At 44.4% G+C, this 27,864-nt stretch overlaps 1 protein-coding gene across 1 annotated transcript in view; it reads left to right on the forward strand.

The window, feature by feature from the left end:
• Positions 1 to 27,864, forward strand: part of LOC124613493 (venom carboxylesterase-6-like) — a 150,489-nt gene that overhangs the window by 68,924 nt on the left and 53,701 nt on the right. Inside the window, exon 5 of the mRNA XM_047142201.1 lies at positions 12,387 to 12,592. Coding sequence (XP_046998157.1) covers positions 12,387 to 12,592 — 206 coding nt within the window. The remainder of the gene's footprint in view (positions 1 to 12,386; positions 12,593 to 27,864) is intronic.

Here is a 27,864-nt window from a genome sequence, read left to right on the forward strand (position 1 = left end):
GGTATTCCATTTCGGAAATCGTTAGAGAATTTAATATTCCGAGATGCATAATGTCAAGAGTGTGCCGAGAATACCAGATTTCAGGCATTACCTCTCACCACAGTGGCGTTTGCTTAGAGTTTTCAGTATAAACAGACAAGAAACGCTGCGTAAAATAACCGCAGAAATCAATGTGGAAAGTGCGACGAACGTATCCGTTAGGACTGTGCGGCGAAATTTGGGGTTACTGGACTATGGCAGCAGACGACCGACGCGAGTGCCTTTGCTGACAGCAAGACGTTGCCTGCAGCTCCTCTCCCGGGCTCGTGACCATATCGGTTGGAGCCTAGACGACTGGAAAACCGTGCCCTGGTCAGATAAGTCCCGATTTCAGTTACTAAGAGCTGGTGGCAGTGTTCGAGTGTGGCGTAGACTCCACGAAGCCTTGGACTCAAGTTGTCAACAAAGCACTGTGCAAGCTGGTGGTGGCTGTATAATGGTGTGGGGTGTGTTTACATGGAATGGACTGGGTCTTCTGGTTCAAATGAACCAATCTTTAACTGGAAATGACTGTGTTCGGCTACTTGGAGATCAGTCACTGACATTGATGGACTTCATATTCCCAAACAACGATGGTATTTTTATGGATGGAAATCCACCGTGTCTCCGGCTCACAACTGTTCGCGATTGGCTTGAAGAATTTTCTGAACAACTGGAGAGAATGATTTGGCCACCCAGATCGTCTCACATGAATCCAGTGGAACATTATGGCACATAATCTAGATGCCAGTTGGTGCACAAAATCCTGCACCGGCAAGACTTCCGCAATTATGGGCAGCTATAGAGGCAGCATCACTCAATACTTTTGCAGGGGACTTCTAACGAGTTGTTGAGTCCATGCCAGGTCGAGTTGCTGCACTATGCCGGGAAAAACGAGGTTCGGCTAGATACTATGAAGTATCCCATGACTTTTGTCGCCTCGGAGTGTATTCTTCCGAGGCTCATGCCTCCGGTTCTGTTGGTGATAGAAAGATAGGGTCAAGTGTTTTGGATAGCCCTTGGTCTAGGGACCATTTGTATATTCAACAAAATGGCTATCTTACTGTAACTATCCTACAGTAAAGGTTCAAAATATGTGTACTTCATAGTCTCTCCAGCTGAGGCAAATGGAGCAAATCATATGGTTCTTTTGTATTAGGTGTGGTCTATGGAGGGGCTTATGGAGATGCTATTTAGTTCATGGACGGTTCCTGAGAAAAACCGAATTTTTCGCCATTGGTTCAAATGGCCTTGAGCACTATGGGACTTAACATCTTAGGCCATCAGTGCCCTAGAACTTAGAACTACTTAAACCTAACTAACATAAGGTCATCACACACATCCATGCCCGGGGCAGGATTCGAACCTGCGACCGTAGCAGTCCCGCGGTTCCTGACTGCAGCGCCTAGAACCGCACAGTTTTCGCCATCCGCAGCAGATATCTAATCAACTAACCGTAGCAAATTGCTCAAATTTTAACGGTATATTCTCTAGACATCTATGTAGGAGTACAATGTTTCGTTATCGAGAAACACCACGAAACTGGGTTTTGGATACCAAAACCGAGCCGCGGATTTCAAGACGGCTATGGACAGCAGGTGACTATATTTTTTACATTATATATCGAGCTTCCTTAGAAACTTTCTTAATGTCTTCACCCGTTTTTGAGATACAGAAGTGTACACGCAAAATACGCAGGTGGAATACGGTGTGAGGCAAAGATGTAGTTTATTAAGTGACATGGCACGGAGTAATATGCTGTAATATTTCTCCGCTGTCATCAGAAGTTTTCTGGTGACTCCACGTTGTAGTACGGAAGCACTTCAAAAGTTTTGTGCACGTAAAATTCTGTCTTAGGTGCAAAATTAGTTTTGCGTTATCTCAGTTTCACGTAAGTAAACTATTAAAATTTTACTAACCCTTACAGTTCGTTTCATATGAGTCACATGTCTTGCTGTAGCAGGGAAAAGAAGAGAATCAGCGGAAGAATGCTGCTATCGGAGCACATAAGAGGCGAATATGTTCCTGTTTAAAAGACTCTGACTGGAAAGTGTGGTTCCGGCTGCACATTACATCTTCCTCGACACCTTAAAAATGTTCCCAAAAATTTTGGCATGCCAACGAATTTCGCACTTTTTTATGCTGAGAGAGAGGAAGAGAGAGAAATGGACAGGGGAAGAGCGGAAGAGTCGGAAAAGTAACAAATACTGGAAGATAGTAGAGAGTTGAAGTGTTGTAGAAAAAACGAAGGAGATAAAGGCAGTGTGAGAGAAAGAGAGGGATAAAGTGGCAGTGGAACACAGTTGACGGTGCTAGGAAAAGAATGAAGGAGACAGTGCCAGTGGGACAAAAATAAAGAGAAGGAAAAAGTGGAAATGGATGAGAGCCAGTGATAATGAGAGATAGAGTATATGACAGTGACAACGAGGAAGAGATTGATACTGACAGTGAGAACAGACCGCAGGAAAGGAATAAATGAGGTATTAGCAGTAAGAGAATAACAGGGAGCCGGTGACAATGGAGAGGAGACAGTAGTAGTCGGACAGAACGAAGGAGACTTTGTTTGTAAGACGTGAGATGGGGGACAGTGACAGTCTGATGCAAAGAGACAATGTCAATGAGTTGGGGTGAATGAGTGAGTGACAGCGGGCAAGTGGGAGTGGATGCTTATGAGCGACGTACAGTGATGGGCTGGTGATTGTGAGCGAGTTACGGTTTGGGAAGCTATGGGTGTGGGAGGTGAGTTGCATGTTAAAAAGAACATGAATAAGTTCGGATGCCAGAATTTTTGGAAAAAATTTTAAAGATGCTGAGGTAGGTAGAATGAGGTGGCAGGTACCCTTTTCAGTCAGAGCCTTTTAAAAATGGTTCAAATGGCTCTGAGCACTATGGGACTCAACATCTTAGGTCATAAGTCCCCTAGAACTTAGAACTACTTAAACCTAACTAACCTAAGGACATCACACACACTCATGCCCGAGGCAGGATTCGAACCTGCGACCGTAGCAGTCCCGCGGTTCCGGACTGCAGCGCCAGAACCGCACGGCCACCGCGGCCGGCTCAGAGCCTTTTAAACAAGAGTATATTGGCCTTCTTTATTAGCTCCTATAAGAACATTTTTAAGCTGGTAATATATAAATAAAATGTGTGCCGAGTTTATGGTACTACTGTGACCAGACATTTTGCTTGGCACTGTCATAAACTCGATTTTTGCAGTAGGTGATTGCGGAAAAACGTATAAGATTATAGACACTCTCGTACGTTACAGATGCTGTGAAAAAAATTGATTTTATTTTGTGTTAAGCTGTGACTTGAAAGTGGTTGCATGACTGAAACTAGTTTTCTGGAAAGAGATGTACATTACAACGCTTTCAAGTGGTTCCACAATGTCGTTATTTATAACTAAATGTTGATGGTCGGCCACGGGTTAAATCTGTCCTGAACATCTGTCCCGTGCCTTACGACTGACCACTGTCTCTCGACATTTCAATTAAAATGATTAAATCACGAATCGGCCTTATCATCACGAAAATATTGCTATGGTTGTATAACCCAGTAAATTACGAATAATTCAGAATATCTCTAATTTTTCTGTTTAGGAAGGAAAGGCAGCAAAATTGGATTTTAAAATTCCACGATTGGTTATAACTAACTTCAAATAAAGCTTAGCCTAAGGTATTAATTGGACTATTTCAGACCCTACATGTCAATAGTTTTTCACCTCTCAGCATATGTGGCTGTCTGGGGTATAACGTTACAACCATGTTAGCAAAGAAGGATTCTCCATGTTATCACATATAGATGGTGTTTATAAAATAGTTATACGAAAGTAACTTTTAATTGTGAAAGTGTAAATAACTAATAGAAATGTTTGATGCATCTTCAAATTCTGTTCCCACCTCACACTGTTAGTTGCCGGTATCCGGGTAGGTGGCATTCCTGCAGTCATCATGAAGTCTTATAACGTATTTGGGTTTGCGCAATTGTTGTTTCTCGTTTCACTCATCCATATCCACTTCTACAACTCAGAGACAATTCAGGGCTAAATATCCCAAGCCACCAGCTCAAAGACAAACTTATTTAATTGGTACAATCGTCTCAGCGAAACTGGCTGTGTATCACGCAAGACACCGGGTCATGGTCGGCCAGCAGTCTCTGACGGAGCATCCGAACAAGTGTCCCGGTAAAGCAACAAGGTGAGCTAGGTTAGAATTGAATGCGCCTACTGTTACAGTGTTGAAGGTATTACGGAAATGCCTGTCATTCACAGCCTGCATATTGGAACTGTTACAAGCTTTAAGAGAAAGTGACAAAGAAAAACGAGCTGCGTTTTGTGTAGAAAAAAAATGCAGACTAAGGTGACATTCTTAGTAAAATTGTGTTCACTGACGAATGTAGCTTCCATACGTGCCGTGAAGTTAATCGGCATAATGTTCGGATACGGGGTTAGCAGAAAGCACGTCATGAAATCGAACACGTACGGGACTCGCCTAAGTTGTTTTTTACGGTGGAAGCTGTAACAAGATTTACGATATTTTCTTTTTTTGCCGCGTCATCTGTAACTGGAATATCGTATCTGGACATGCTTGAACATTATCTAATGCCTCAGTTACAACAAGGTATGGGCACAGAATTTGTTTCCCACCAAGATAGTTCGTCACGCATTTTTATCTGGCAGTAGTCGCATATCTCTGTAGGAATGTCCCGACTTGGACTGGACGTGGTGGGACAGTATATGGGCCGTCACGATCACCTAATTTACATACAGTGGACACCTGTGTCTGGGGTTACCTTGAAGACAGTGTGTGTGTTCTTCCGCGTCCGGGAAACACCTGCGAGCTGGGACAACTGATAACAAGCAATTGCCAGCATGCATCAAGATTTACTTCATAGTATTTGGCGGAAAATTGATTACAGATGGGACACTGGTTGTGTTACAATAGCTTTTTCACAGTCATAGGTCACTTTTTGATAACTAATTTATAAACACCCTGTACGCCGTGTAATATGTTGTCATATAACAATGTTTGTAGCTTAATAATCAAAGGTGTCACGGAATATTAATGAATATAAATTTTCGATAGAGCATTGTTCCACTAACAAGATTTCAGAGACTCAATCAATGCTGCAAGACGAAAAGGGACAGCTGATAGGACATCTAAACATTCACAGCTTTCAGTTAACATTTGCCCAGGCGGCAGATAAGGTAGCACCATACTGAACCAGCTCAAACAGTGTTTGAAGCCATGCGGCAGCTACAATCACACTGGTTCGAAGTGCACTTTGAGGGACAGGAAAGGCATTTCCAAGACTTTCCTGAACTGCGAGTATGTTTCAGAACTCTCTGCAACCTTATAGAAGCTTTACTGATTTCCTGTGCGTAGATATACACGCCACAGTTGGGTAGCTTTGTATCATCATATTTACGTATGAGGAGGACCTATCTCGACACATAGCTGCGGCTGCGCCAGTGCAGCATGCGAATCCAAGCGCATTGAAGTATTCGACAGTGAGTTACCAGATTCAGATCACGTTCAGATGTTAATCTATTCTGTTATGGTCTGTGAAACTTTCACAGCAAAGATAGTTACTGAGGTACGTCGTCCACCAATTAGCAACGAGAATAGTGGTGGGTCACAGAGGGAACTGACTGCGTCTCTGAGAGGCGCGCTATAGGGAATTTGTCAGACAAAATTACTCTAGCCGCAATAAACTGCTAATTGACACGTTTGTCTCTAATCTGAAATAAATATTACTTTTCTGGATGCTTCTACAACGCTTTAGAAAGCTTTAGTGAGTAAATGTATACACTGCTGACCATGAAAATTGCAACACCAGGTATGATAGCAAATAATGTTTTTCCTATCGTGCGTATACAAGATTAGTAGGAAGAATATATCTTTATATTTATAGGTAACTTGAGAGTATCCCGACTGCGAAATGTAGTAGACGGAGCAACTACCTCTGGCAGCAAAAATGGCTAAAGTAGTGGCATCGAGTTGAAAAGAGCTTGGATGACAGACAGATAAATGTACGTCATTCCATCCTACTTCAACTCTATCCCTGTAGTGGCTGGTGACTGATGAGTCGGCAGACCATGTTCAGCTGATTTCAGAGGATGAGAAATGCTGGACAGGGTAACAGCTGAACCCCCTCTGTCTAGAAATAGATCAATACAGCACGTCCTGTCTTGCGGTACCTCGTTGATAGATATTCACATGGAGACCTCGAAAACAGGCTACTGCCATCTGTTAAAACAAGCTCCAGGCAAATGGCCCGTGAACATGGTGTAAGCCAAAGTACGATTATTTGTTTCCTGCATGACATCCACTACTATCCCCATCGCCTGCAACGAGTGTAAGGATTAGCAGCAGCTGATTTCCATCTACGGAAAGGATTTTGTCGACGGTTTTTGCACCAGATCATCACAATTATGGGATTTCTGTCATTAGGTCTCTTTACCGACGAATCGTCCACCCCCGGTAGCTGAGCGGTCAGTGCGACAGAATGTCAATCCTAAGGGCCCGGGTTTGATTCCCTGCTGGGTCGGAGGTTTTCTCCGCTCAGTGACTGTGTATTGTGTTGTCCTAATCATCATCATTTCCTCCCCATCGACGCCCAAGTCGTCGAAGTGGCGGCAAATCGATAGACTTGCACCCGTCGAACGTTTTACCCGATGGAAGGCCCTAGTCACACAACGACCGACGTAGCAGCCTTTACGAGAACTAGCATCATCAGTCTGCATAATCGTTATCTGTGGTCTACAGACACGGCACGTGGTCAGAGAAACTTTCATTCGTCAGCGCCATCTACCGTGGTGACGATGCGTTTCTGGACACGTAACCATAAGACCTTTTTTTCATCCATTTTCAGTCAGGTATCCTCCATTCCTGTAGTTTGTTCGTTTTATTGATGTTCATCCTGCAACAGTTTACCGAAGTACTGGAGCGATGTTTGATATATTTCTGTTTTGAATTTCTTTATTTTTCTTTTTTGTTGAGGAAATTGCGTTTTCGAGCGCTATATGATAGATCTGTATTGCTTTCTTTATTTTTACTACAACACCCCTCTGTTTCACCCAAAAATTATCTGTTTTCGAATAAAACCTGAATTAAATATTGAAAATTTCAGTTTTGCTATAAATACTGTTATTATATCCCCATTCTGTTTCTAGACCGTTCACCACTTCCGGTTTAGGGGAACGTAGTAAGAAAGCGATCGTTTTGAGGTAGTGCCCGATAGGAATGCAACACACCAAATGTACAGGTAACGCAGGTACGACCACCTTAACTGACCAAAGCTACTAAGAAAACTACCGTGGTTTACCTTTACTTGTGGTAATTTACGGAAGCATACAGTAGGTTTACAACTCTTGTTTAGAATATTGCCCTCTTGAAGCCATTGATTCAATATTCGTACACTAGTCATAAGATACCGAGTAGCAATATTGCAGGGTGAGAAACTGCTGTCACGAAACGTCACTTTCCTGCTGCTTTCGAGGGCTGACGCTTGTTAGTAGCTTTTTCTTCAGTATCTGACAGTGGTTCAGATCCTCCCAGTCCCATACAGAGGAAAGGCCAGAAATACTCATGTTTCACACCATGGTCTCATCTTATATAGAGGGCGCTGCCGCTAAGCGAACATGTCACGTGGGTCCATCCACTGCCGCTATAGTGTCCCAGCACTTGTCCTGCTGTTACCGCTGTTCTCTTAAGCCTTCGATACGCGCCATTGGTAGTAACAGAGTGACTGATCTTCCTGCATTTACGTTTACGTTTGAACATGCTTACGACGACTTTCTCTACACTCTGGACTTAGCTTCTGGCCAATTCTTCTCTTGAACTCCGCCGTCACCAACAGCAGGGACCGCCTGTGTGTTCCATTGATTTCTTCGCCACCATCAGTGTGAACGATCACGATCACGTAGGAAGCTAGCGACTGTTCTAGTAAAAATGTGTAGATCTGTAGTTAAACTGGCACGCTCCGTAAAAAGTCATGCAGCAAGTGGAGAACGACTTTATTGATCACAAAGTGTGAATGCAAAGTTTCGGAATTATTTCCATCTTAAGATATCTAAATTAGATATATAATTCACAATAAAGGATGACAGCCAAAACAGTTGCAGGATACCAGTCATCCTTTACCGTGAAGAATTTCAACAGTTGCTGTTTCAGCCATGTTTAAAATCTTGATAGATATATAACACACGAACTGGTATACAGAAGTACATAATATCTTTTTAGTAGTAATAACTAAGCAACGTTGAACTAAAGTGCAAACAGGGTTCCATTCCTACCTACCCAAGTGCAAAGGTACCACAAGGACAATAGCATTACCAGTTGTGTACGTAACATCAGGTGACAGACTACTAAGGTAGTTCCCAAGAAACCATGATAAGAAGACAAAATTGCCACAGGTTGCAGCAGAATAAAGATGTTGCCACCGTTTCAGGTATACAGTGTGGTTATAATTAAACTTCCGCTACTTGATTCACTGTAGAAGGAAAACTATTTACCGTATGGGAACCCAACTTTATGGGAATGATGTTCAGAGCGTGCACTGAAGGATTTGCGTTGTTAGTAGTTTTAACGTCAAGACCTGCCGTTAGGCCCGTTACTGCACGGTTCAAAATGGTTCTGAGCACTATGGGACTTAACATCTGAGGTCATCAGTCCCATAGAACTCAGAACTACTTAAACCTAACTAAGGACACCACACATGTCCATGCCCAAGGCAGTATTCGAACCTGCGACCGAAGCAGTCGCGCGGTTCCAGACTGAAGCGCCTAGAACCGCTCGGTCACACCGGCCGGATACTGTACGGCAACGTACGGTTGACACAAGCTTCGTGTACATTACGGTTGAAAGACAGTCAACATGGGTCTGGAGGAGATGAGCAGGGCTTTACTCGTAAAGCTGTCTTACCAAAAGAACAGCAATAGTGCTGCTGATCTTCGCGAGTATCGACACGTTAAAGGAATTCTAAGAGGTCCTCGTTCCTCCCCCGGACCGAAAAACATGATTCGGAATGAGATTTTCACTCTGCAGCGGAGTGTGCGCTGATATGAAACTTCCTGGTAGATCAGCTTCTGTGAATTTTGGAAGGTAGGAGACAAGGTACTGGCAGAATTGAAGCTGTGAGGACGGGTCGTGAGTCGTGCTTGGGTAGCTCAGTTGGTAGAGCACTTGCCCGCGAAAGGCAAAGGTCCCGAGTTCGAGTCTCAGTCAGGTACACACTTTTAATTCGCCAGGAAGTTTCATGATTCGGAAGTTCGAATTAACTAGCGGTTTGGGTACTGCTCATAGGACAGGCTGAAGGCCAATTGCGCCGCAGATTGTTGAATAAGTTGCTGTTGGCATGACGGAGAGTGCTGGAAGCAATGTGCCATCTTCAAGCAGTGCACGAGCTGACAGCTGAACTTCCCTTGGTTCAACGTTGTTACGGGCAGCAGTAGAGCAATCAGCTATCGCGGAAGGTCGTGACAATGAACATCGTTTGCAGCCTCGAACGTGAACTTGGTACGCAATTAACAAATGTTACTTCTCTTGTGGAAACTGAAATGCATTTCTTTCAATGTTTTTTTTTTAGTTATGTTTCTTCCGCATATCCTTACAAATTTTTCCAAAATCTTTCATAGTTATATAGTTCCATGTGGCTTTTCGCGGATGATGCTTTAGTATACAGAGAAGTCGCAGCATTAGAAAATTGCAGCGAATTGCAGGAAGATCTGCAGCGGATAGGCACTTGGTGCAGGGAGTGGCAACTGACCCTTAGCATAGACAAATGTAATGTATTGCGAATACATAGAAAGAATGATCCTTTATTGTATGATTATATGATAGCGGAACAAACACTGGTAGCAGTTACTTCTGTAAAATATCTGGGAGTATGTGTACGGAACGATTTGAAGTGGAATGATCATATAAAATTAATTGTTGGTAAGGCGGGTACCAGATTGAGATTCATTGGGAGAGTCCTTAGAAAATGTAGTCCATCAACAAAGGAGGTGGCTTACAAGACACTCGTTCGACCTATACTTGAGTATTGCTCATCAGTGTGGGATTGAAAGAGGAGATAGAGAAGATCCAAAGAAGAGCGGCGCGTTTCCTCACAGGGTTATTTGGTAAGCGTGATAGCGTTACAGAAATGTTTAGCAAACTCAAGTGACAGACTCTTCAAGAGAGGCGCTCTGCATCGCGGTGTAGCTTGCTGTCCAGGTTTCGAGAGTGTGCGTTTCTGGATGAGGTATCGAATATATTGCCTTCCCCTACTTATACCTCCCGAGGAGATCACGAATGTAAAATTAGAGAGATTCCAGCGCGCATGGAGGCTTTCCGGCAGTTGTTCTTCCCGCGAACCATACGCGAGTGGAACGGGAGGTAATGACAGTGGCACGTAAAGTGCCCTCCGCCACACACCGTTGGGTGGCTTGCGGAGTATAAATGTAGATGTAGATGTAGAACACTCGTTTTTCACACGGGCCCTCTCAAGTGGAAAAAGTTTGACTGTAGCGACCCTGTACTATAATAATAAGTTACATACAATGACAAAATAAAAAAGTGGTGTATCAGCGCACATGGGAATAGAGTGTAATGAGCTATTTTAGTGAAATAATAAATGGAACATTAAAAACCTTACACGTAGATCACACGATCCAAGTAAGTGGCGCTATGCGTTCAAAGACGTAGGTAGGTCATTGACCACTAATCGTAAGATTGGTATAATTTAGTATCAATTGATATCAAGCGAAAACTAACAATTTTCTATGTTAATACCGGAATATAATGTGGAACAAAGCACTCTGTATTTGCAAACCTCAGTTTTATTTTAATGGTTTTGTTCCGCTGCAGAAGTGCCAGTGGGCTGCCGAAATGGCAGTCTCGCCACGGTGTTAGAATAACTCGTCAGAGGTTTTTACACTACTGGCCATTAAAATTGCTACACCAAGAAGAAATTCAGATGATAAACGGATATTCATTGGACAAATATATTATTATAGAACTGACATGTGAGTACATTTTCACGCAATTTGGGTGCATAGATCCTGAGAAATCAGTACCCAGAACAACCACCTCTGGCCGTACTAACGGTCTTGATACGCCTGGGCATTGAGTCAAACAGAGATTGGATGGCGTGTACAGGTACAGCTGCCCATGTAGCTTCGACAAGATACCACCGTTCATCAAGAGTAGGGACTGGCGCATTGTGACGAGCCAGTTGCTCGGCCGCCATAGACCAGACGTTTTCAGATGATGAGAGATCTGGAGAATGTGCTGGCCAAGGCAGCAGTCAAACATTTTCTGTATCCAGAAAGGCCCATACAGGACCTGCAAGATGCGGTCGTGCATTATCCTGCTGAAATGTAGGGTTTCGCAGGGATCGAATGAAGGGTAGAGCTACGGGTCGTAACACATCTGAAATGTAGCGTCCACTGTTCAAAGTGCCGTCAATGCGAACAAGATGTGACCGAGACGTGTAACCACGGGCACCCCATACCATCACGCCAGGTGATACACCAGTATGGCGATGACGAATACACGCTTCCAATGTGCTTCACCGCGATGTCGCCAAACACGGATGCGACCATCATGATGCTGTAATCAGAACCTGGATTCATCTGAAAAAATGACGTTTTGCCATTCGTACACCCAGGTTCGTCGTTGAGTACACCATCGCAGGCGCTCCTGTCTGTGATGCAGCGTCAATGGTAACCGCAGCCATGGTCTCCGAGCTGAAAGTCCATGCTGCTGCAAACGTCGTCGAACTGTTCGGGGAGATGGTTGTTGTCTTGCAAACGTCCCCATCTGTTGACTCAGGGATCGAGACGTGGCTGCACGATCCGTTACAGCCATTCGGATAGGATGCCTGTCATACGAGGTCGCTGGGATCCAGCATGGCGTTCCGTATTACACTCCTGAACCCACCGATTCCATATTCTGATAACGGTCATTAGATCTCGACCAACGCGAGCAGCAATGTCGCGATGCGATAAACCGCAATCGCGATAGGCTACAATCCGACCTTTATCAAAGTCGGAAACGTGATGGTACGCATTTCTGCTCCTTACACGAGGCATCACAACAACGTTTCACCAGGCAACGCCGGTCAACAGCTGTTTGTGTATGAGAAATCGGTTGGAAACTTTCCTCATGTCAGCACGTTGTAGGTGTCACCACCGGCGCCAACCTTGTGTGAGTGCTCTGAAAAGCTAATCATTTGCATATCACAGCATCTTCTTCCTGTCGGTTAAATTTCGCGTTTGTAGCACATCATCTTCGTTGTGTAGCAATTTTAATGGCCAGTATGTACTTCCTCGACGGTTTGTGGTAGCCTCCCGCTGCGCTGAAGATCGCCCCGCGCTGTTGCAGGCAAGTTCGCGCGCTCGGTGTCGCTGTCCGGCACGGCGCTGAGCCCCTGGGCGCACGTGTCGACGGCGGAGGCGCGGCGGCGCGCCTTCCGGCTGGGCGAGCTGGTCGAGTGCCCTCCGGAGCAGCTGCACGACGGCCAGGGTCTGCGGCAGTGCCTCTCCAAGAAGCGCGCCAAGTACCTGGTCCGGAAGGCCGCCAAAGTACTCGTAAGTGCAGCGCGGCCGCCACGTGGCGCCGATAATTTCCCTTCGAGATTGCCTCACCTATTAAACTGTGCGGACTGGCAGACCTCTTACCTATTGAGCTATCCAACCACGAGTCACTGCTCTCTCCCATAGCTTCAATTCTGCCGGCAACTCTCTCCTGTTTACCAGATTTCACAGAAGTTGCCCAGCGTTCTCTGCAGGACTTTCAGAGCACTCTCGGAACAAAGGATCATCATCATCGTCATCTTCATCTTCTACAGTTTCCCGCTTCCGCACCTCGCGGTCTAGTAGTTGGCGTCGTGGCCTCTAGATTGCGGGGTCCCGGATTCGATTCTTTGTCGTGTAGCAGGTATGCTTCTCTTCCCGACTAGGTGTTTGTGTTACCCTAATCATTTCACCTCATCTTCTTCTAGGCGAAAACCGACAAATAGAAAGTCTTGTAACAGGCGGCTGAGCATCCACAGATGAGGTCTATAGTTGACTGTTCTTTGAATTTATCTCTCTACAAGAACGTTATATTAACATTTAAGGTCGCAACTGACGTAAATGCTTATGTAACTTAAATAATATCTCTGAGTTTAGTCTTGAATTATTAGCAAAGACTGCATATAATTTTTTGCCTTCTACTCATATCTGGATCCAATTACTTTCATGCTTAAGAAAAAAGACACTGCTTTGTGCTCAAGCCAAAGTTACTGAGTAGCTTAAACTTGTGTGGTTGCATTTCAAATACACCGAAGTGCCAAAGAAACTAATATAGGCATGCGTATTCAAATGGTTCAAATGGCTCTGAGCACTATGGGACTTAACTTATGAGGTCATCAGTCCCCTAGAACTTAGAACTACTTAAACCTAACTAACGTAAGGACATCACACACATCCATGCCCGAGGCAGGATTCGAACCTGCGACCGTAGCGGTCGCGCGGTTCCAGACTGTAGCGCCTAGAACCGCTTGCCACTCCGGCCGGCTGCTTATTCAAATACAGAGATATGTAACAGGCGGAATACGGAGCTGCGGTCGGCAACGCCTGTGTAAGACAGCAAGTGATTAGCGCAGTTGTTAGATCGGCTACTGCTGTTACAATGGGATGTTATCAAGAATTGTGTTTGGACGTGGTGTTATAGTCGGCGCACGAGCGATGGGCACAGCATGTCCGAGGTTGCAGTGAAGTGGGGATTTTCCCGTACGACCGTTTCAGGAGTGTACCGTGAATATAAGGAATCCGGTAAAACATCAAATCTCCGACATCGCTGCGTCCGGAAAAATATCCCGCAAGAACGGGACCAACAATAACTGAAGAGAACCGTTCAACGTGACGGAAATGCAACGCCTTCGCAAATTGCTGCAGATATCAATGCTGGGTCAGCAACAACTGTCAGCGTTCGAACCATTCAACGGAACAACATCGATATGGGCTTTCGGAGTCGAAGGCCCACTCCTGTACCCTTGATGACTGCATGACAAAAGGCTTTATGCTTCGTCTGGGCTCTTCAACACCGACATTGGACTGTTGATGATTGGAAACGTGTTGCCTGGTCGGACGAGTCTCGTTTCAAATTGTATGGAACAGGTGGACGTGTACGAGTATGGAGACAACCTCATGAATCTATGGACCCTGCATGTCAGCAGGGGACTGTTCAAGCTGGTGGAGGCTTGTAATGGGGTGGGGCGTGTGCAGTTGGAGTGATATGGGAACCCCGAAACGTCTAGATACGACTATGTCAAGTGACACGGACATAAGCATCCTTTCTGATCACCTGCATCCATTCACGTCCATTGTGCATTCCGACGGACTTGGGCAATTCCAGCAGGACAATGCGACACCCCGTACGGCCAGAATTGCTAAAAAGTGGCTCCAGGAACACTCTTCTGAGTTTAAACACTTCCGCTGGCCTCCAAACTCCCGAGACATGAACATTGTTGAGCATATCTGGGATACGTTGCAACGTGCTGTTCATAAGAGATCTCCACCCCCTCGTACTCTTACGGATTTATGGACAGTCCTGCAGGATTCATTGTGTCAGTTTCCTCCTGCACTACATCAGACATTAGTCAAGTCCATGCCACGTCGTGTTGCGGCACTTCTGCGTACTCGCGGGGACACAGACGATATGTATCACTTTCATTGGCTCTTAAATTTATGTATCTATTGTAAAATTATCTACACCGCGTAACCTAATGAAGCATCAGACTTCGAAGGCAAATAAATTATGAACAGATTCTGTTGGACGATAGACTTAAGTAATGGCTGTTAATAATGAAAATAAGTTAATAGCATTATGCAAAACTACGCTAGCTTCCACTGGTACAATTACAGTGGCCGTATTTAACTTTAATGGTTCGGAATAGTAAAGAATAGAAATTGATGCAAGGAAGGCTGAAAGAATCGTTTCAGTCGTTATGATTTCAATTAGAAACAGACACGTTCATCATAACGAAGGCAGCAATCGCAGCGGTAATCGTAAAACCAAACAAAACAGAGTGGAATGGAATGACTATATACACTGAAACATGAAACAAACCTGCAGCGTTAGCTCCTTACTGTAAGCTTACTCTTGGACAAATAAATCATAGGGATGTAGAATACAGTTATTTACATTACATGCATAGAATCCTTTGAAAAATGAGATTCTTTCTTAAATTACTAAGCGGTTCAAGGTCTCCCGCCCAGTAATTCCATAAAATCATTTCATAGCTCTCCGCTAGCGAGAAGGTTCGCTTCGAACGCAAGTCTCTCTGTCCTCCAACGTCTTCCCACCATCTCCCCGTCGCTACTTTGGCCCAGTTTTGTTCTTCCTTCCGAGTGCTTTTTTTCCACTCCTTATAGCCGCTTATCTCTCCCGCCTTCCACCTTCATCGCATGTATCTTCCAAGGCATCCTCTTGTCAAACGTGCTCTACACATACCCATAGGATCCATAACTTTAAACTCATTTTTTCTTCAATCCTGCCGACCGGTGTGGCCGTGCGGTTCTAAGCGCTTCGGTTTGGAACCGCGTGACCGCTACGGTCTCAGGTTCGAATCCTGCCTCGGGCATGGATGTGTGTGATGTCCTTAGGTTTGTTAGGTTTAAGTAGTTCTAAGTTCTAGGGGACTGATGACCTCAGTAGTTAAGTCCCATAGTGGTCAGAGCCATTTGAAGCAATCCTCAATCCTGTCTTACATTGATTCGTCACGTATTATCTGCCCCACATTACGCGCATCCTAGGCGACGTCACTCAAGCACACCAACCCAAATGTGCTCGATTCGGAGGTAGGCCAGTTCGAATCCAGATGGTGGCAAAGTTTATCATAGCCTGTATTTGTCGGGCAAAGGAAGGAGAAGTGGAGGCGTGAAGTTCCTGACCACAAAACTTCGCTTAGGTGTCCTGGATTACACTGCAAACCTCTCCGCAGTGTCGCATTGGCTCAGGGCATGTAACACTGTTGATGGTGATCCGTCCACCAGGTGGAGGCGTTCAGCGCGATAATCCTATGGTGCTACTCAAGAAGAGCAGGCTATGTGCCTTCGCTCATCATCATTCCACCCAAAGTAGACCCCCCATATATCAACAGACATACTTAAGCCTTATAACTCACGAAGGGATGAAGCCATTTCCATGTCCTATCTTTTCCATTTTTTACACCTACCCAGCATCTCAAAGACTTCGCTTCACTTGCTTACACCTTATTATTTCCTTTGTGTTTAGTGGCAAAGCTTTCTGCAGGCTTTAGTGACACAGGTTTCAGACGGCCGCGGTAGCCGAGCGGTTCTAGGCCTTACAGTCCGGAACCGCACGACTAATACGGTCGCAGGTTCGAATCCTGCCTCGGGCATGGATGTGTGTGATGTCCTTAGGTTAGTTGGTTTAAGTAGTTCTAAGTTCTCGGGCACTGATGACTTCAGATGTTAAGTCCCATAGTGCTCAGAGCCATTTGAACCATTTGACACAGGTTTCTGCAGACTACAACAGAACTGGTACATATAGGGTGTACCACGTTATCACTTTCCCAGGTGACATCTTTATCCACATCATTTCTCTCATACTCTCCATAAAACTATCAGCTTGCCTTATACTTTCACTTTTCTTTTCGTCATTTCTTCCATTTTCCTGCATTAAGTTCCCATTGGTACTAGAAACATACCACTGTTTTCTGCTGCACCCTCCTCAGCGTCACGTTCACCGTTGTTCTATACTTTTTTCTTGTAGCGACCACCGACTCACAGTTAATTTAAGGCCATATTCTTCTGTTCAATACAACTATTCTTCCTCCTTGTAGTTCTCCCACACTACTACTGTCATCCTGTTTCCTGTGCCTCTTGCCACTTGAGTCATTATATACGGTCCAGTCAGATTAGTGTGACCAGCGCTTATGTTCAACGTCAACGACCAGTACCCACTAACAAACGGCAGGTGCCAGCACTAGCAGTGAAGGTTAAATTAAGAGTGCGGGGGGACGCGGGAAACAGTGCCCTTGCTGTCGTGATGCGGATACGGAAGTATTAATCTGTTACTTATATGGATATGGTGTCTGTTCTTTCGGACATTGATGACCTGCAGCCGTATAGAACGAAATTAGAATTATATTAACACCTTCAGCTGCTGACGGGCGTTGATATACATCAACGGGGACAGGTGGAAATGTGTGCCTTGACGGGACTCGAACCCAGGATCTCCTGCTTACATGGCAGACGCTCAATCCATCTGAGCCACCGAGGACACAGAGGATAGTGCGACTGCAGGGACTACCACGCGACGCCTCCCGCGAGGCCCGCATTCTCACCTTGTATGGCCACACACTGCATTCGTAGCGTCCCACCCCAACTCACTCATTACTCGTGAAAGACATTCTTACCAAGTCCCGTAAGAGTTCGGGGAATATGTGTGCATCCGCACAGAAGAAGGTCATGGCCGGTATTGCCAGAACTATATACATACAGGGATATGTTAATCCGTACGGAAATCTCACAAGTGCACATGTCGGCACTACGAAATATTTCTATCTCCCGCTACCACACGCAAAACTGCTCCACTCTGCAAGTCTTTCCCGCGACTGTGCGTCCGTCGCGCCGTACTGTCCAGGACTATCTCGTGTCCTCTCCCATACTGTCGAGCACGTGTCCTTTTTGGAACGATCGCTGTGATTGTCTAGAACGCTCCGCCCTGCCTCCAAGCCAACACACACTCACAAACATGATGAAACGCATTCGAAATACTGGATTTACATTTAAATAACTTGGAATTAAATAAATATTCCTACGGCTGGATCATAAACACGCTCTATCACTCATTATTAAATACATAAACAAATTAAATAAACACATATCAAAAGAATAGCAACAGAAGGTAAGCCAGTAGACTAATGTTTCTGTGCTTTCTAAAATACAGTAAATATTTAACCAATTTCTTCATGAATAGTATATATAGGATATAAACAAAGACGTACAAGAATAAATATATTTATAAGCATGCTGCTACCGTTTTTTCGTGTAACTGTGGAGTACTTATGGCCTGACTCGATCGATAGTAATCGGCCACTTTGACCTTCAATAACGCATGTACTATTCAAGTTATATGCCCGTAATTCATACCAATTCAGGTTTACACTAATAGATTTCTAAAGACATGTCGATCGACAAAATCGGATGAATCGTTCAGATTTTGGAAATTCGTTGCTGGGTGTTACTTGCATAATTTATCGTCAGATACTTAACTTCAAACTAATAATGATATTGAAAATGTGATTACACCATCAGAATCGTCGTGCAAATAATGGTAACGTACATGTTTCTTTTTGAGGTATCATGATTCATCTGGCTACTATTAATTTCTATACGAACTGTGAAATGTCTGCCATGATGGTTTCACAAAGTCCGCCACCTTTGGCATTCTCGGCATACAAGTCTCTTTCGTCACCACAGTGTCACAGTTGCCAGCCATGTGGTCGGCCTGGACCTCGGCTAACGTTCGGCACCACGAACTCCCAATTCTTACACAGTCCAGTTTCTTACACAGTCCAATCTAGCCACTGTCACGAATGATGATGATGATGATGATGATGAAATAATGGGGAAAACACAAACACCCAGTCCCCAGGCAGAGAAAATCCACAACCCGGCTGGAAATCGAACCCGGGACCCTATACCATCAGAAGCATTTGGAATTGAGGGGAAATTAAGAATGGCTGTGCCCTTTTTGGGATTCGAACTTTGGTTCTACTGGATGGAAAGCCCAAGTGCACCCCCCAGCACATGGAAACTGTCCAGATGCAGGAGAGGAAGGTTAGGTTAGTGTCCTTCACTTATTTTGATCGGGAAACTGACACAAAGATCGATCCTAATTACGCAATTAATCATAAATATTGGGCCTAATTACACAACTAAATGCATAGCACAACACAAGGACGGCATAAAATTGCAATACAACTCAAAAATTGGCGATGCCATACAACTGGTGTTGTCCTGTTGGGACACTGAAATTTTGTTGAAAGATATCGCCACAACAAAAGAAAGAAAAAAAGCAATGCCTGTCAAGAATCATTCCATGGTGCCCTAGCCATCTCCTCTACCCACTGGGTGGCACGTCATTGATATCAATTTAATAGGCTAAGTAATTAAATTGATCATGAGAGTCAGCTCTCATGGCGAATAAGCCGGATTACATTCACCAGGTAGGTCAGATGGAAATCCGTGGAGGGAAGATGATGTTATTTTTGAGGAACATTATTGAGAAACGACATTTGAAGCTGACTGCAGAGGGGATCTACACGCCACACCATACATTTTGCGTAAGGTCCGTGCTATTACAAAACATGATCGTAGCGACTATGTTACCGTCACCCTGCATTAAAAGCGATCTTGAGTCTACAGGCACACACTAGGCGCTGAAAGCATTTCGCTCTCTGGTAGAAATGTTGTCTGTGATTTGGAATCAAGTCTGTCCATTCTACCATATACTTGCGGTGGATCCTGTAGATATATCTTTTAATAATTAAGCCACTGGTGAATCATCTTCATGCCACTCTCATATCTCGAAACAAGTCACCTTTTTCGAACCTATCTACTAAGGATCCCATACAGCTAAAACTCCAGTGCTGTTTTATCGACAGTCCCTCTGCATCTTGTAAGTGCTCCTTCGTCTCTGCCCCGCCATTCCTGCAGCTTCGTCCATGCGGTCGTCCCAGTTTAACACGGACCTGTCGAAAGTCAGAGAACGCTATATCTAAGACCTTCTGTATCTCGTGGAGAGACAGGGTGAGCTGAGTTAATGCAACAGGACCACGTTTTGACCACTCGATGGAAATGGGAACATGCTGTCGTAGCCTCACCAAGCGTGTACAACAGTGTGCAATGTGTAAGGCCAGCACCAAACGAAGCTGTCCCCTGCAACACGATGTAGTAGAGAAGACAGTACGAGTATTTATGGTGGTGTTCCTTGTTGGGAAAATTAGGAAGACTCCACATCACACATGGCATGGAGGAAGGTCGAGGATTTTGCTGCTGCATTGCTACACATCTCCAAACTACATACAGGTGCTGCAGTCCGAAGGAGATCTGCGTCTCTCAGGGTGCATTCACGTCTATAACCCAAACATTTTCTTCCTCCTCAGTATTTTGAACCATCTAACAGAGAAACTGTACAAACTATAAAAACCCCACTAACGTCATCCGCCAGAGAACTCGATAAGATATTACCACGTCCCCGTCTTCTGATATATCTGAAACAGATACAGTCTGCTTTCCAGCATTGACCATATGTGGCGATCCTATTAAATATACAGATATTGGTTCATTGGAACAGGTGTATCATGATCGAAGTCGCTTCCACAGACTGGTGTAAATTTTCATCACCTGTACTGTAGGAGGAGCATATCCAACAGACTATGAATCACACGGGGGAATTCCTTATTATTCCTTCATAAACGGTTTAATGCATTGTTTTCTTTTTTATCGCAAAATGTGTGGTGTGGGGTATAGAATCCCTCTATGGTCAGCTTCAGATGTCGGTTCTCGATAGTGTTACTAAAAAAGAACATCGTCTTCCCTCCATGGATTTCCACTTGACCTACCCAGTGAGTGTAATCCTGCTACTGAAAAAAAAAAAAAATACTCGCCTTGCAAACTGACATGCAATTCAATTACTTAGCCTATCAAACCGAACTATCAGTTTAATAAACCGCGGCTGCAAAATACACAAATTCTTTACAGACACATGGAAAAACTGATAGAAGCCGACCTTGGGAAGATCAGTTCCTTAGAAATTTTGGAACACATGAGGCAATACTGACCCTACGACTTACCTCAGAAGATAGGTTAAGGAAAAGCAAACCTACGTTTTTAGCATTTGTAGACTTAGAGAAAGCTTTTGACAAGGTTGACTGGAACACTCACTTTCAAATTCTGAAGGTGGCAGGGGTCATATACAAAGAGCGAAAGGCTATTTACAATTTGTACAAGAACCACATGGCAGTTACAAGAATCGAAGGGCATGAAAGGGAAGCAGCGGTTGGGTAGGGAGTGAGACAGGGTTGTAGCTTATACCCGATGTTATTCAATATGTATATTGAGTAAGAAGTAAAGGAAAGAAAAAAATTGATGTAGTAATTAAAATCCATGGAGAAGAAATGAAAACCTTGAGGTTCGCCGATGACGTTGTAATTCTGTCGGAGACAGCAAAGGATCTGGACGAGCAGTTGAATGGAATGGACAGTGTCTTGAAAGGCGGATATAAGATGAACATCAGCAAAGCAAAACGAGGAAAATCGATTGTAATCTAATTAAATCAGGTGATGCTAAGGGAATTAGAGTAGGAAATGAGACACTTAAAGTAGTAGATGAGTTCTGCTATTTGGGGAGAAAAAGAACTGACGATTGTGATAGTAGAGAGGATATAAAATGTAGACTAGAAATGGCAAGAAAAGCGTTTCTGAAGAAGAGAAATTTGTTAGCATCGAGTATAGATTTAAGTGTAAGGTAGTCTTTTCTAAAAGTATTTGTATAGCGTGTAGCCATGTATGGATGTGAAACATGGACGATAAATAGTTTAGACAAGAAGAGATTAGAAGCTTTCGAAATGTGGTGCTGCAGAAGACTGCTGAAGATTAGATGGGTAGATCACGTAACTAATGAGGAGGTACTGAGTAGAATCGGGGAGAGGAGGAATTTGTGGCACAACTTGACTAGAAGAAGGGATTGGTTATTAAGACACGTTCTGCGACATCAATGGATCACCAATTTAGTGATGGAGGGAAACGTGGAGGGTAAAAATCGTAGAGGGAGAGCAAGAGATGAATACACCAAGCAGATTCAGAAGGATGTAGGTTGCAGTAGTTACTCGGAGATGCAGCTTGCATAGTATAAAGTAGCATGGACAGCTGCATCAAACCAATCACTGGACTGAAGACCACAACAACAACATCAAAGTGATATCAATGACGTGCCACCTGGTGGGTAGAGGAGATGGCTAGAACACAATGGAATGATTCTTGACAGGAATTACTTTCTTCTTTTTTTTGTTGCGGCGATATATTTAACAAAATTTCAGTCTCTCGCCTACACAGGGTGAGACATGCTCTGACGATTTGTTTCGTAAATGCTAGTTTGATATAGCATTGCACTGGTAAAACGGGAGCTGCCACAATGTACAAACAGCTATTTCCCCTTGAATTATAGCTTCTTGTTGTCGAATGTAAAATGAATGTGTTTTTTCTTCCTTCAAAGCTAGCTAATGGCGTGAAAAATTGTATTCTGTAATGTTATTTCACGTGTGTGAAATGTCTGTAATACACACGTGATCGTCTGTGATCATTGGCGGTGCACTTCGCTGGCTGTCGCTATATAGTGGGATGCGAATTGTATCCTGCAGTTGAATGTAAAAACTATACCGATTGTATCTTCTGGTAAACATTCCGGGATGTAAGGTTGTGGTCCATGAAACTCTTCAGATCCTAACGTTTCTTTCCGGCAAGACTCACCGGAGGAGAAACACCCCTCTGAAGATGTCCAGCGCAGCTCTGGACGAAACGTTAGGAGCTGAAGAGTTTCATGGACCACGACCTTACATCCCGGAAGGTTTACCAGAAGATCTGTCATCCGGTCGTGAAAGCTTTCATACTATGATATACCGATTGTGGTCATAAAACTAAAAGAAAATGGGCTGTGTCTACTTTCGTGGAAAGAGGACATTCATTATCGTCGCGATTGTGTTTTCTACAGCCCAGTGCTCAGAACGGCGTGTGGGCGAGTTCTGTAAAAGGCCGCGGCTCTTCCTTTAGACAAACAACCCGCGGTCGGGATAGCGCTCATTAATCATGTGTTTGCTCTGAGGAATGCCGGCATCGCTCTTTATTGTATGAGTAGCTTACCATCTAGCAGCGTGCTCACTGAAGCTCTTTGTACTGAAGACATTGCGGTGTGAGGATGCAGTCGCTTGAGGCGGAAGGAGCTTCCTGTTTTGCAAGCAGCCGACTTTTGAAAAAATCCATCTGGAGAATTCTTCGGATGGTCGTGGTTGTGCTACTATATTTCCATTTTGTGTTACCTAGACCGTCACCTCAAGGCATGCCGCGTATTTCGAGTGTCCGCAGAGGGCAGCAGAGGGCCTGATCGGGCCAGTGGCCGCAGACGGGTTGCAGAAAAACGGCGGAGCGGGAAGCCTTATGTGGACAACGGCCAGCACGTGCCACGAGGCACTTGGCTGAGCAGCTGGTCATTTGAAAAAGCCTGTATCCCTCCAATAAGTGGATAGAGGGAGGGAGGAGGGGAGGGGAGGGGGAGTGGTGAGGAAGAGGCCCTCGATTTTCGGCAGTTTGTGATCGTACACCGAGATGTCAGATGTGTTCCTCACAATAACAATGTGTTAGTCTCATTAGCTGCCGCCAAATATCGTGTTGCCCCTGTAAAACAACAGTCTTCTGCGACTGGAATTACGTAGTGCTTTGCTTCTTGCCCGACTCATTCGCAAGGCGGTCAGTGCCTTAGATATCATAAATAGTGACGACATCCATTTGTGGACGGACTCCACAATAGTTCTCTGCAGCGTAGTCCTGGTCATTGGAAAACCTTTGTTGCCAACAGTTAAGTGTTCTCTCAGATCTGTGTAATGGTACATGATACAGGCGCACTGCCAAATTGCCATTTCAGGAATAACCTCTTAATTCATAAGATCAGCTTGAGAAGCTGTGGATGGTTTCTTATGGGCTGACTGCTGTTAGTACTGATTTTCATGTGTTTATGCAGTATGACATTAATACTTTATTGTTTTGTGTCCTACATGTTAGTACCCATCGTGTTTCACATGCAGTGTGACAGTGGCGTTTTGGTGGTGTGGGCATCCCAAATGTTGTTGTATTCATGTTTTATGTGCGTTGATATTGTGTCTAGTTATATTTTTATTGTTTTCCTTGTTTTGGATATGTTGTTTGTTAAAATTATTGTTATTTGCAAAATGAGAAGACTCATTTTAGAGAGGGATTATGTTTGGGCTCTGCAACTCACCCCAACTGCCATGTAGCGGCAGGTCAGACTGTCCAGTATAGTTTGCTCGCTGTCGGGAGACATTGCAACGTACGTGCAGAAGTGGATCTCCCAGGTCCTTTGTGCGCGGGTTAGATTAGCACCATTGTAACGGCCGAACAGGTAGCTTGGAGACGCCGTAGCGGACGGGCGTGTATGTCTCTCAGCTAAGCCATGAGCCGCGGTTGGCGCGCTGCCTGTGCACATTGTAAAGTTTATTAGAATACACATTTATACCAGGTATCGTGTTCCGTCTAATTATTGTGAGTGGAAACAAGGGGAGGACAGTGACTCCTCTCGCACTGTACACTCAAACTCAGATGTACCATCATGGGAGGAAGAGCCCATGCGTACATCCTTTGCCTTGTGGCGTCATGCTAATGCGGTTGAAGGGGCGTGTGGTCAGCACTCCCCTCTTCCTGTCGATTTGTCGGCTTTCACCTCTGGGGAGCCGCTACTTCCCATTAAAGTTGCTCCTCAGTTAACACCATGAAACTGAGAGCACCCAGTACTGGTCTACGACCAAGGAGAAATTCTTGTTAGCACCGTGGGTTGAACCTGCATCCTGTGCATGGCAGTCTTCTATGCTGACCACACAACTACGGATGCGGATAATAGAAATGATAGATGAGTGAAATATTTGGTAACACTAGCAGGAATTATAAACTCGCCACTGAAAGAACATAGGAGAGAGAGATCTGTTGATAGTTGGGACAGCATACTGACCATCTTCCTGTAACTACTCATACCCAGATTACCTTACGGCGAACACAAAAAAACCAGAGAAAAATAACATTCTGAGCTTGCTTTCCTACTTCATCGGTAAAGTGCTCGATGAAAAAGTTACTTTTCCCGATTTGCGCTAGATACGAATTGTAGCAAACACCTCAGTGTTGCTCGTTGCATAGATTATTTTTTCCTGGCTTAGAAAGACGTGTCGTTAACGTTCGTAGCGTGTGGTGATGTGCCACGCGACTGCCATTCTCATGCACATGAATGCTGTTATCGTTTCACAGCCCCGCTTCAGTTGTTTTTCGTAACGCAAGAAAACGTTTTTACACACACTTCAGTCATCCGTAAAAGCTGTACTGAGTTGGCCCTCGGTAACACACCCCATGCCCTTATGAATGAGCCCTGAAATATATAGTGCATGATCAACTGACTGAAAACGTACGCAAATTCAACTTACATGACAAATATTAGTCCTGTCTTTGTAAAAACCTAGCACGAGCACTGCACTAAAGGACCTTAAAAATGCCATAGACAACTGAAGCCACAATGCTGACAGTACTAGATCCAGCACAGCCTTTGATCCCCCTCCGCCAACTTTGGCATACTGCGACAGTTAAAATATGTAGTGAGCTAAAGTGTTTTGAAAGCTACTTGAGGAACAACAGACAGCAGCATGTTGTCTGTAGGAATGAAAAGTCTTTTTGGTAACAACTCTTCTCAGGAGTACCACAGGGATCAATCTAGGCACGCTACTGTTCTTCTTGTTTGTCATTATGGTCCCCTTTTGTTACTTTCAGTAAATATAATTTCTCTGTGACGAGCTTTATATTTACTGAAGTGCCAGATCTGCCGCCGTCCAGACGAATGATGATCTGGTTTCAGTGTTCAACGGGCCCATAATCTGGAACTCAAACTAAACTCAATGCTAAGGATCCCAAGCAATTTTAATATCCTGTCATTTAGTTCTGAACGCCACAAACAGTCACCTCTTACTCTATTCGACTGCATCATAATACTGTATCAGAAAGCGGAGAAGATCTTGTGCGTAACTTTGGACTAGATGAGCACTTCAACTGGTCAGACTGTGCTTTCGCCACGTGCAGAAAGTCATCTTCTTGGCTCTAGGCCCTCTAGAAGTTTGGGAACACATCTCCACAAGATATAAAACGTTAAATTGTCAGTTACTCATAACGACACCTCTCTCCCTCCCTCCCCCTCCCCCATAATATTGTGGAAGTAGTCCAACAAGACATAAACTACTGAAGTAACCACGATTGCTTGTGTGCCTTTCTTCAGCAATATTATTCGTCTATTTCACAGTGTCAGTGCTTTATACGTCCAGTTAACATGGTTGAAGCAAGGCAAGTTACGCGACTACTTTATCAGCTCCTCTGTGAGTCTGCGATCTGTAACTCACCGGGACTGATGACCTCAGATGTTAAGTCCCATAGTGCTCAGAGACATTTGTAACTCACCAAGAGCACAGGTTTCTGTTATCTCATTATGATCACTACACAGGACTTCACTTATCTGGTGTCATATCTGTGCCTATCCATAAAATAAAACCATTTGCAAACTTCTTCCCTTTTGCCTTTACGAAAAAGCCGAAGCACTTGTCCCCCCAAAAAAGTAACGTATATAACTAGTTTCCGTCTGTCAAAGAGTAGCGGGAATGCTCTCAGTTCTTCCAGCTATGCTTCGTTGTTTTTATTTTTTTTAAATTTTTTTTTAAACAGTCATGCCACTTCGTTCTCTTCTCTCTTCGTTTATCATTTTCCTCTCTCTCTCTCTCTCTCTCTCGCTCGCTCACTCGTTCGCTCACTTTTTCTCCAACCTCATCTCTCACGTCCATTGTTGCCACTGCTTTCCATTTAAATCTCCTACTGTAATCTGTATTTTTGTTAAGTTTTCATGAAGTAATATAAGCTGTGTCTTTGTTCCATTTCTGAATGTTACATCCCTTATTAGACGTAAAACTTATTGTAATGTGTGTCGTAATGAATGTATTGCAAAATATGTAGAATGCCTGGTTCATTGTAAGGGAGCCCTTGATTGCCCCAATCTTTCCAGGATCAACAAATCCTCAAACAGGTAAAAAATAAACGTCATGTATAGCAAACTATCACATGCTGATTACCGTCTAATCCTCACTGAACTAGTGTCGTCCATACAGGGAAGTAAACTGGTGCTATACTGCAGTCATGATGGTTCTGCGGGTGTAGCAGGCCATGATGCTTGCTTGGTGGAAATCCTTACTGTTTACATCGGTCGAAAACGTCACTGAACGTGAACTCGATGTGGCCAAAAGAGGTGCGATATTCGAAAACGACTAAGTGGCTCATACCGTCTTGTGATATGAAACTTCCCGGAAGAAGAAATCTGCGGGTCAGAGCGGAACTAAATTCCGAAGCCTTGTATGTCGCAGACAGTGATCTAAACAATCACCATTTGCGTCCAACTTCAAAACTTCAATACCTATATCCTCCTTCACAGAGGCCCTTCTGCGTAACTTGCAGGGTCTGAGTTCCTGGGAGAAAGGATATCGTGGAGGAATGACTTAGTCTCGGCGTAGGGGCTGTACCCAGAATGCACATGTCACTATGCAGCAGAGTGTTCTCTGCCATGTCAGTCTGGAAGTGTACGCCGAACCGGGACTCGAAACACCTGTCTCAGGCTGAGCTATAAAGGAACGACTTGAGGGAACGGCACTCGCAGAACAGAAGCTGTGAAGATGATGTTTGGTTTGTGTGGCGCTCAATTGCGCGGTCATCAGCGCCCGTACAAAGTCCCAATTTTTACACAGTCGTATTTTTTTACACAGTTCAATCTAATCACTGACACGAATGATGATGACGAGGATGAAATGACGAGGAAGACACAAACACCCAGTCCCCGGGCAGAGAAAATCACCAAACCGGCCGGAAATCGAACCCGGGAGCCCGGGAACGCTAACCACTAGGCCACGGGCTGTGGACTGTGAAGCTGTGAAGGCAGGAAGTCTGGATAACTCAGTCTGGGAGGGCATTACTCACGAGTTCAGCTCC

Source organism: Schistocerca americana, chromosome 4 (genome assembly GCF_021461395.2).
Source record: "Schistocerca americana isolate TAMUIC-IGC-003095 chromosome 4, iqSchAmer2.1, whole genome shotgun sequence".
In the NCBI taxonomy this organism is placed as follows: domain Eukaryota; kingdom Metazoa; phylum Arthropoda; class Insecta; order Orthoptera; family Acrididae; genus Schistocerca; species Schistocerca americana.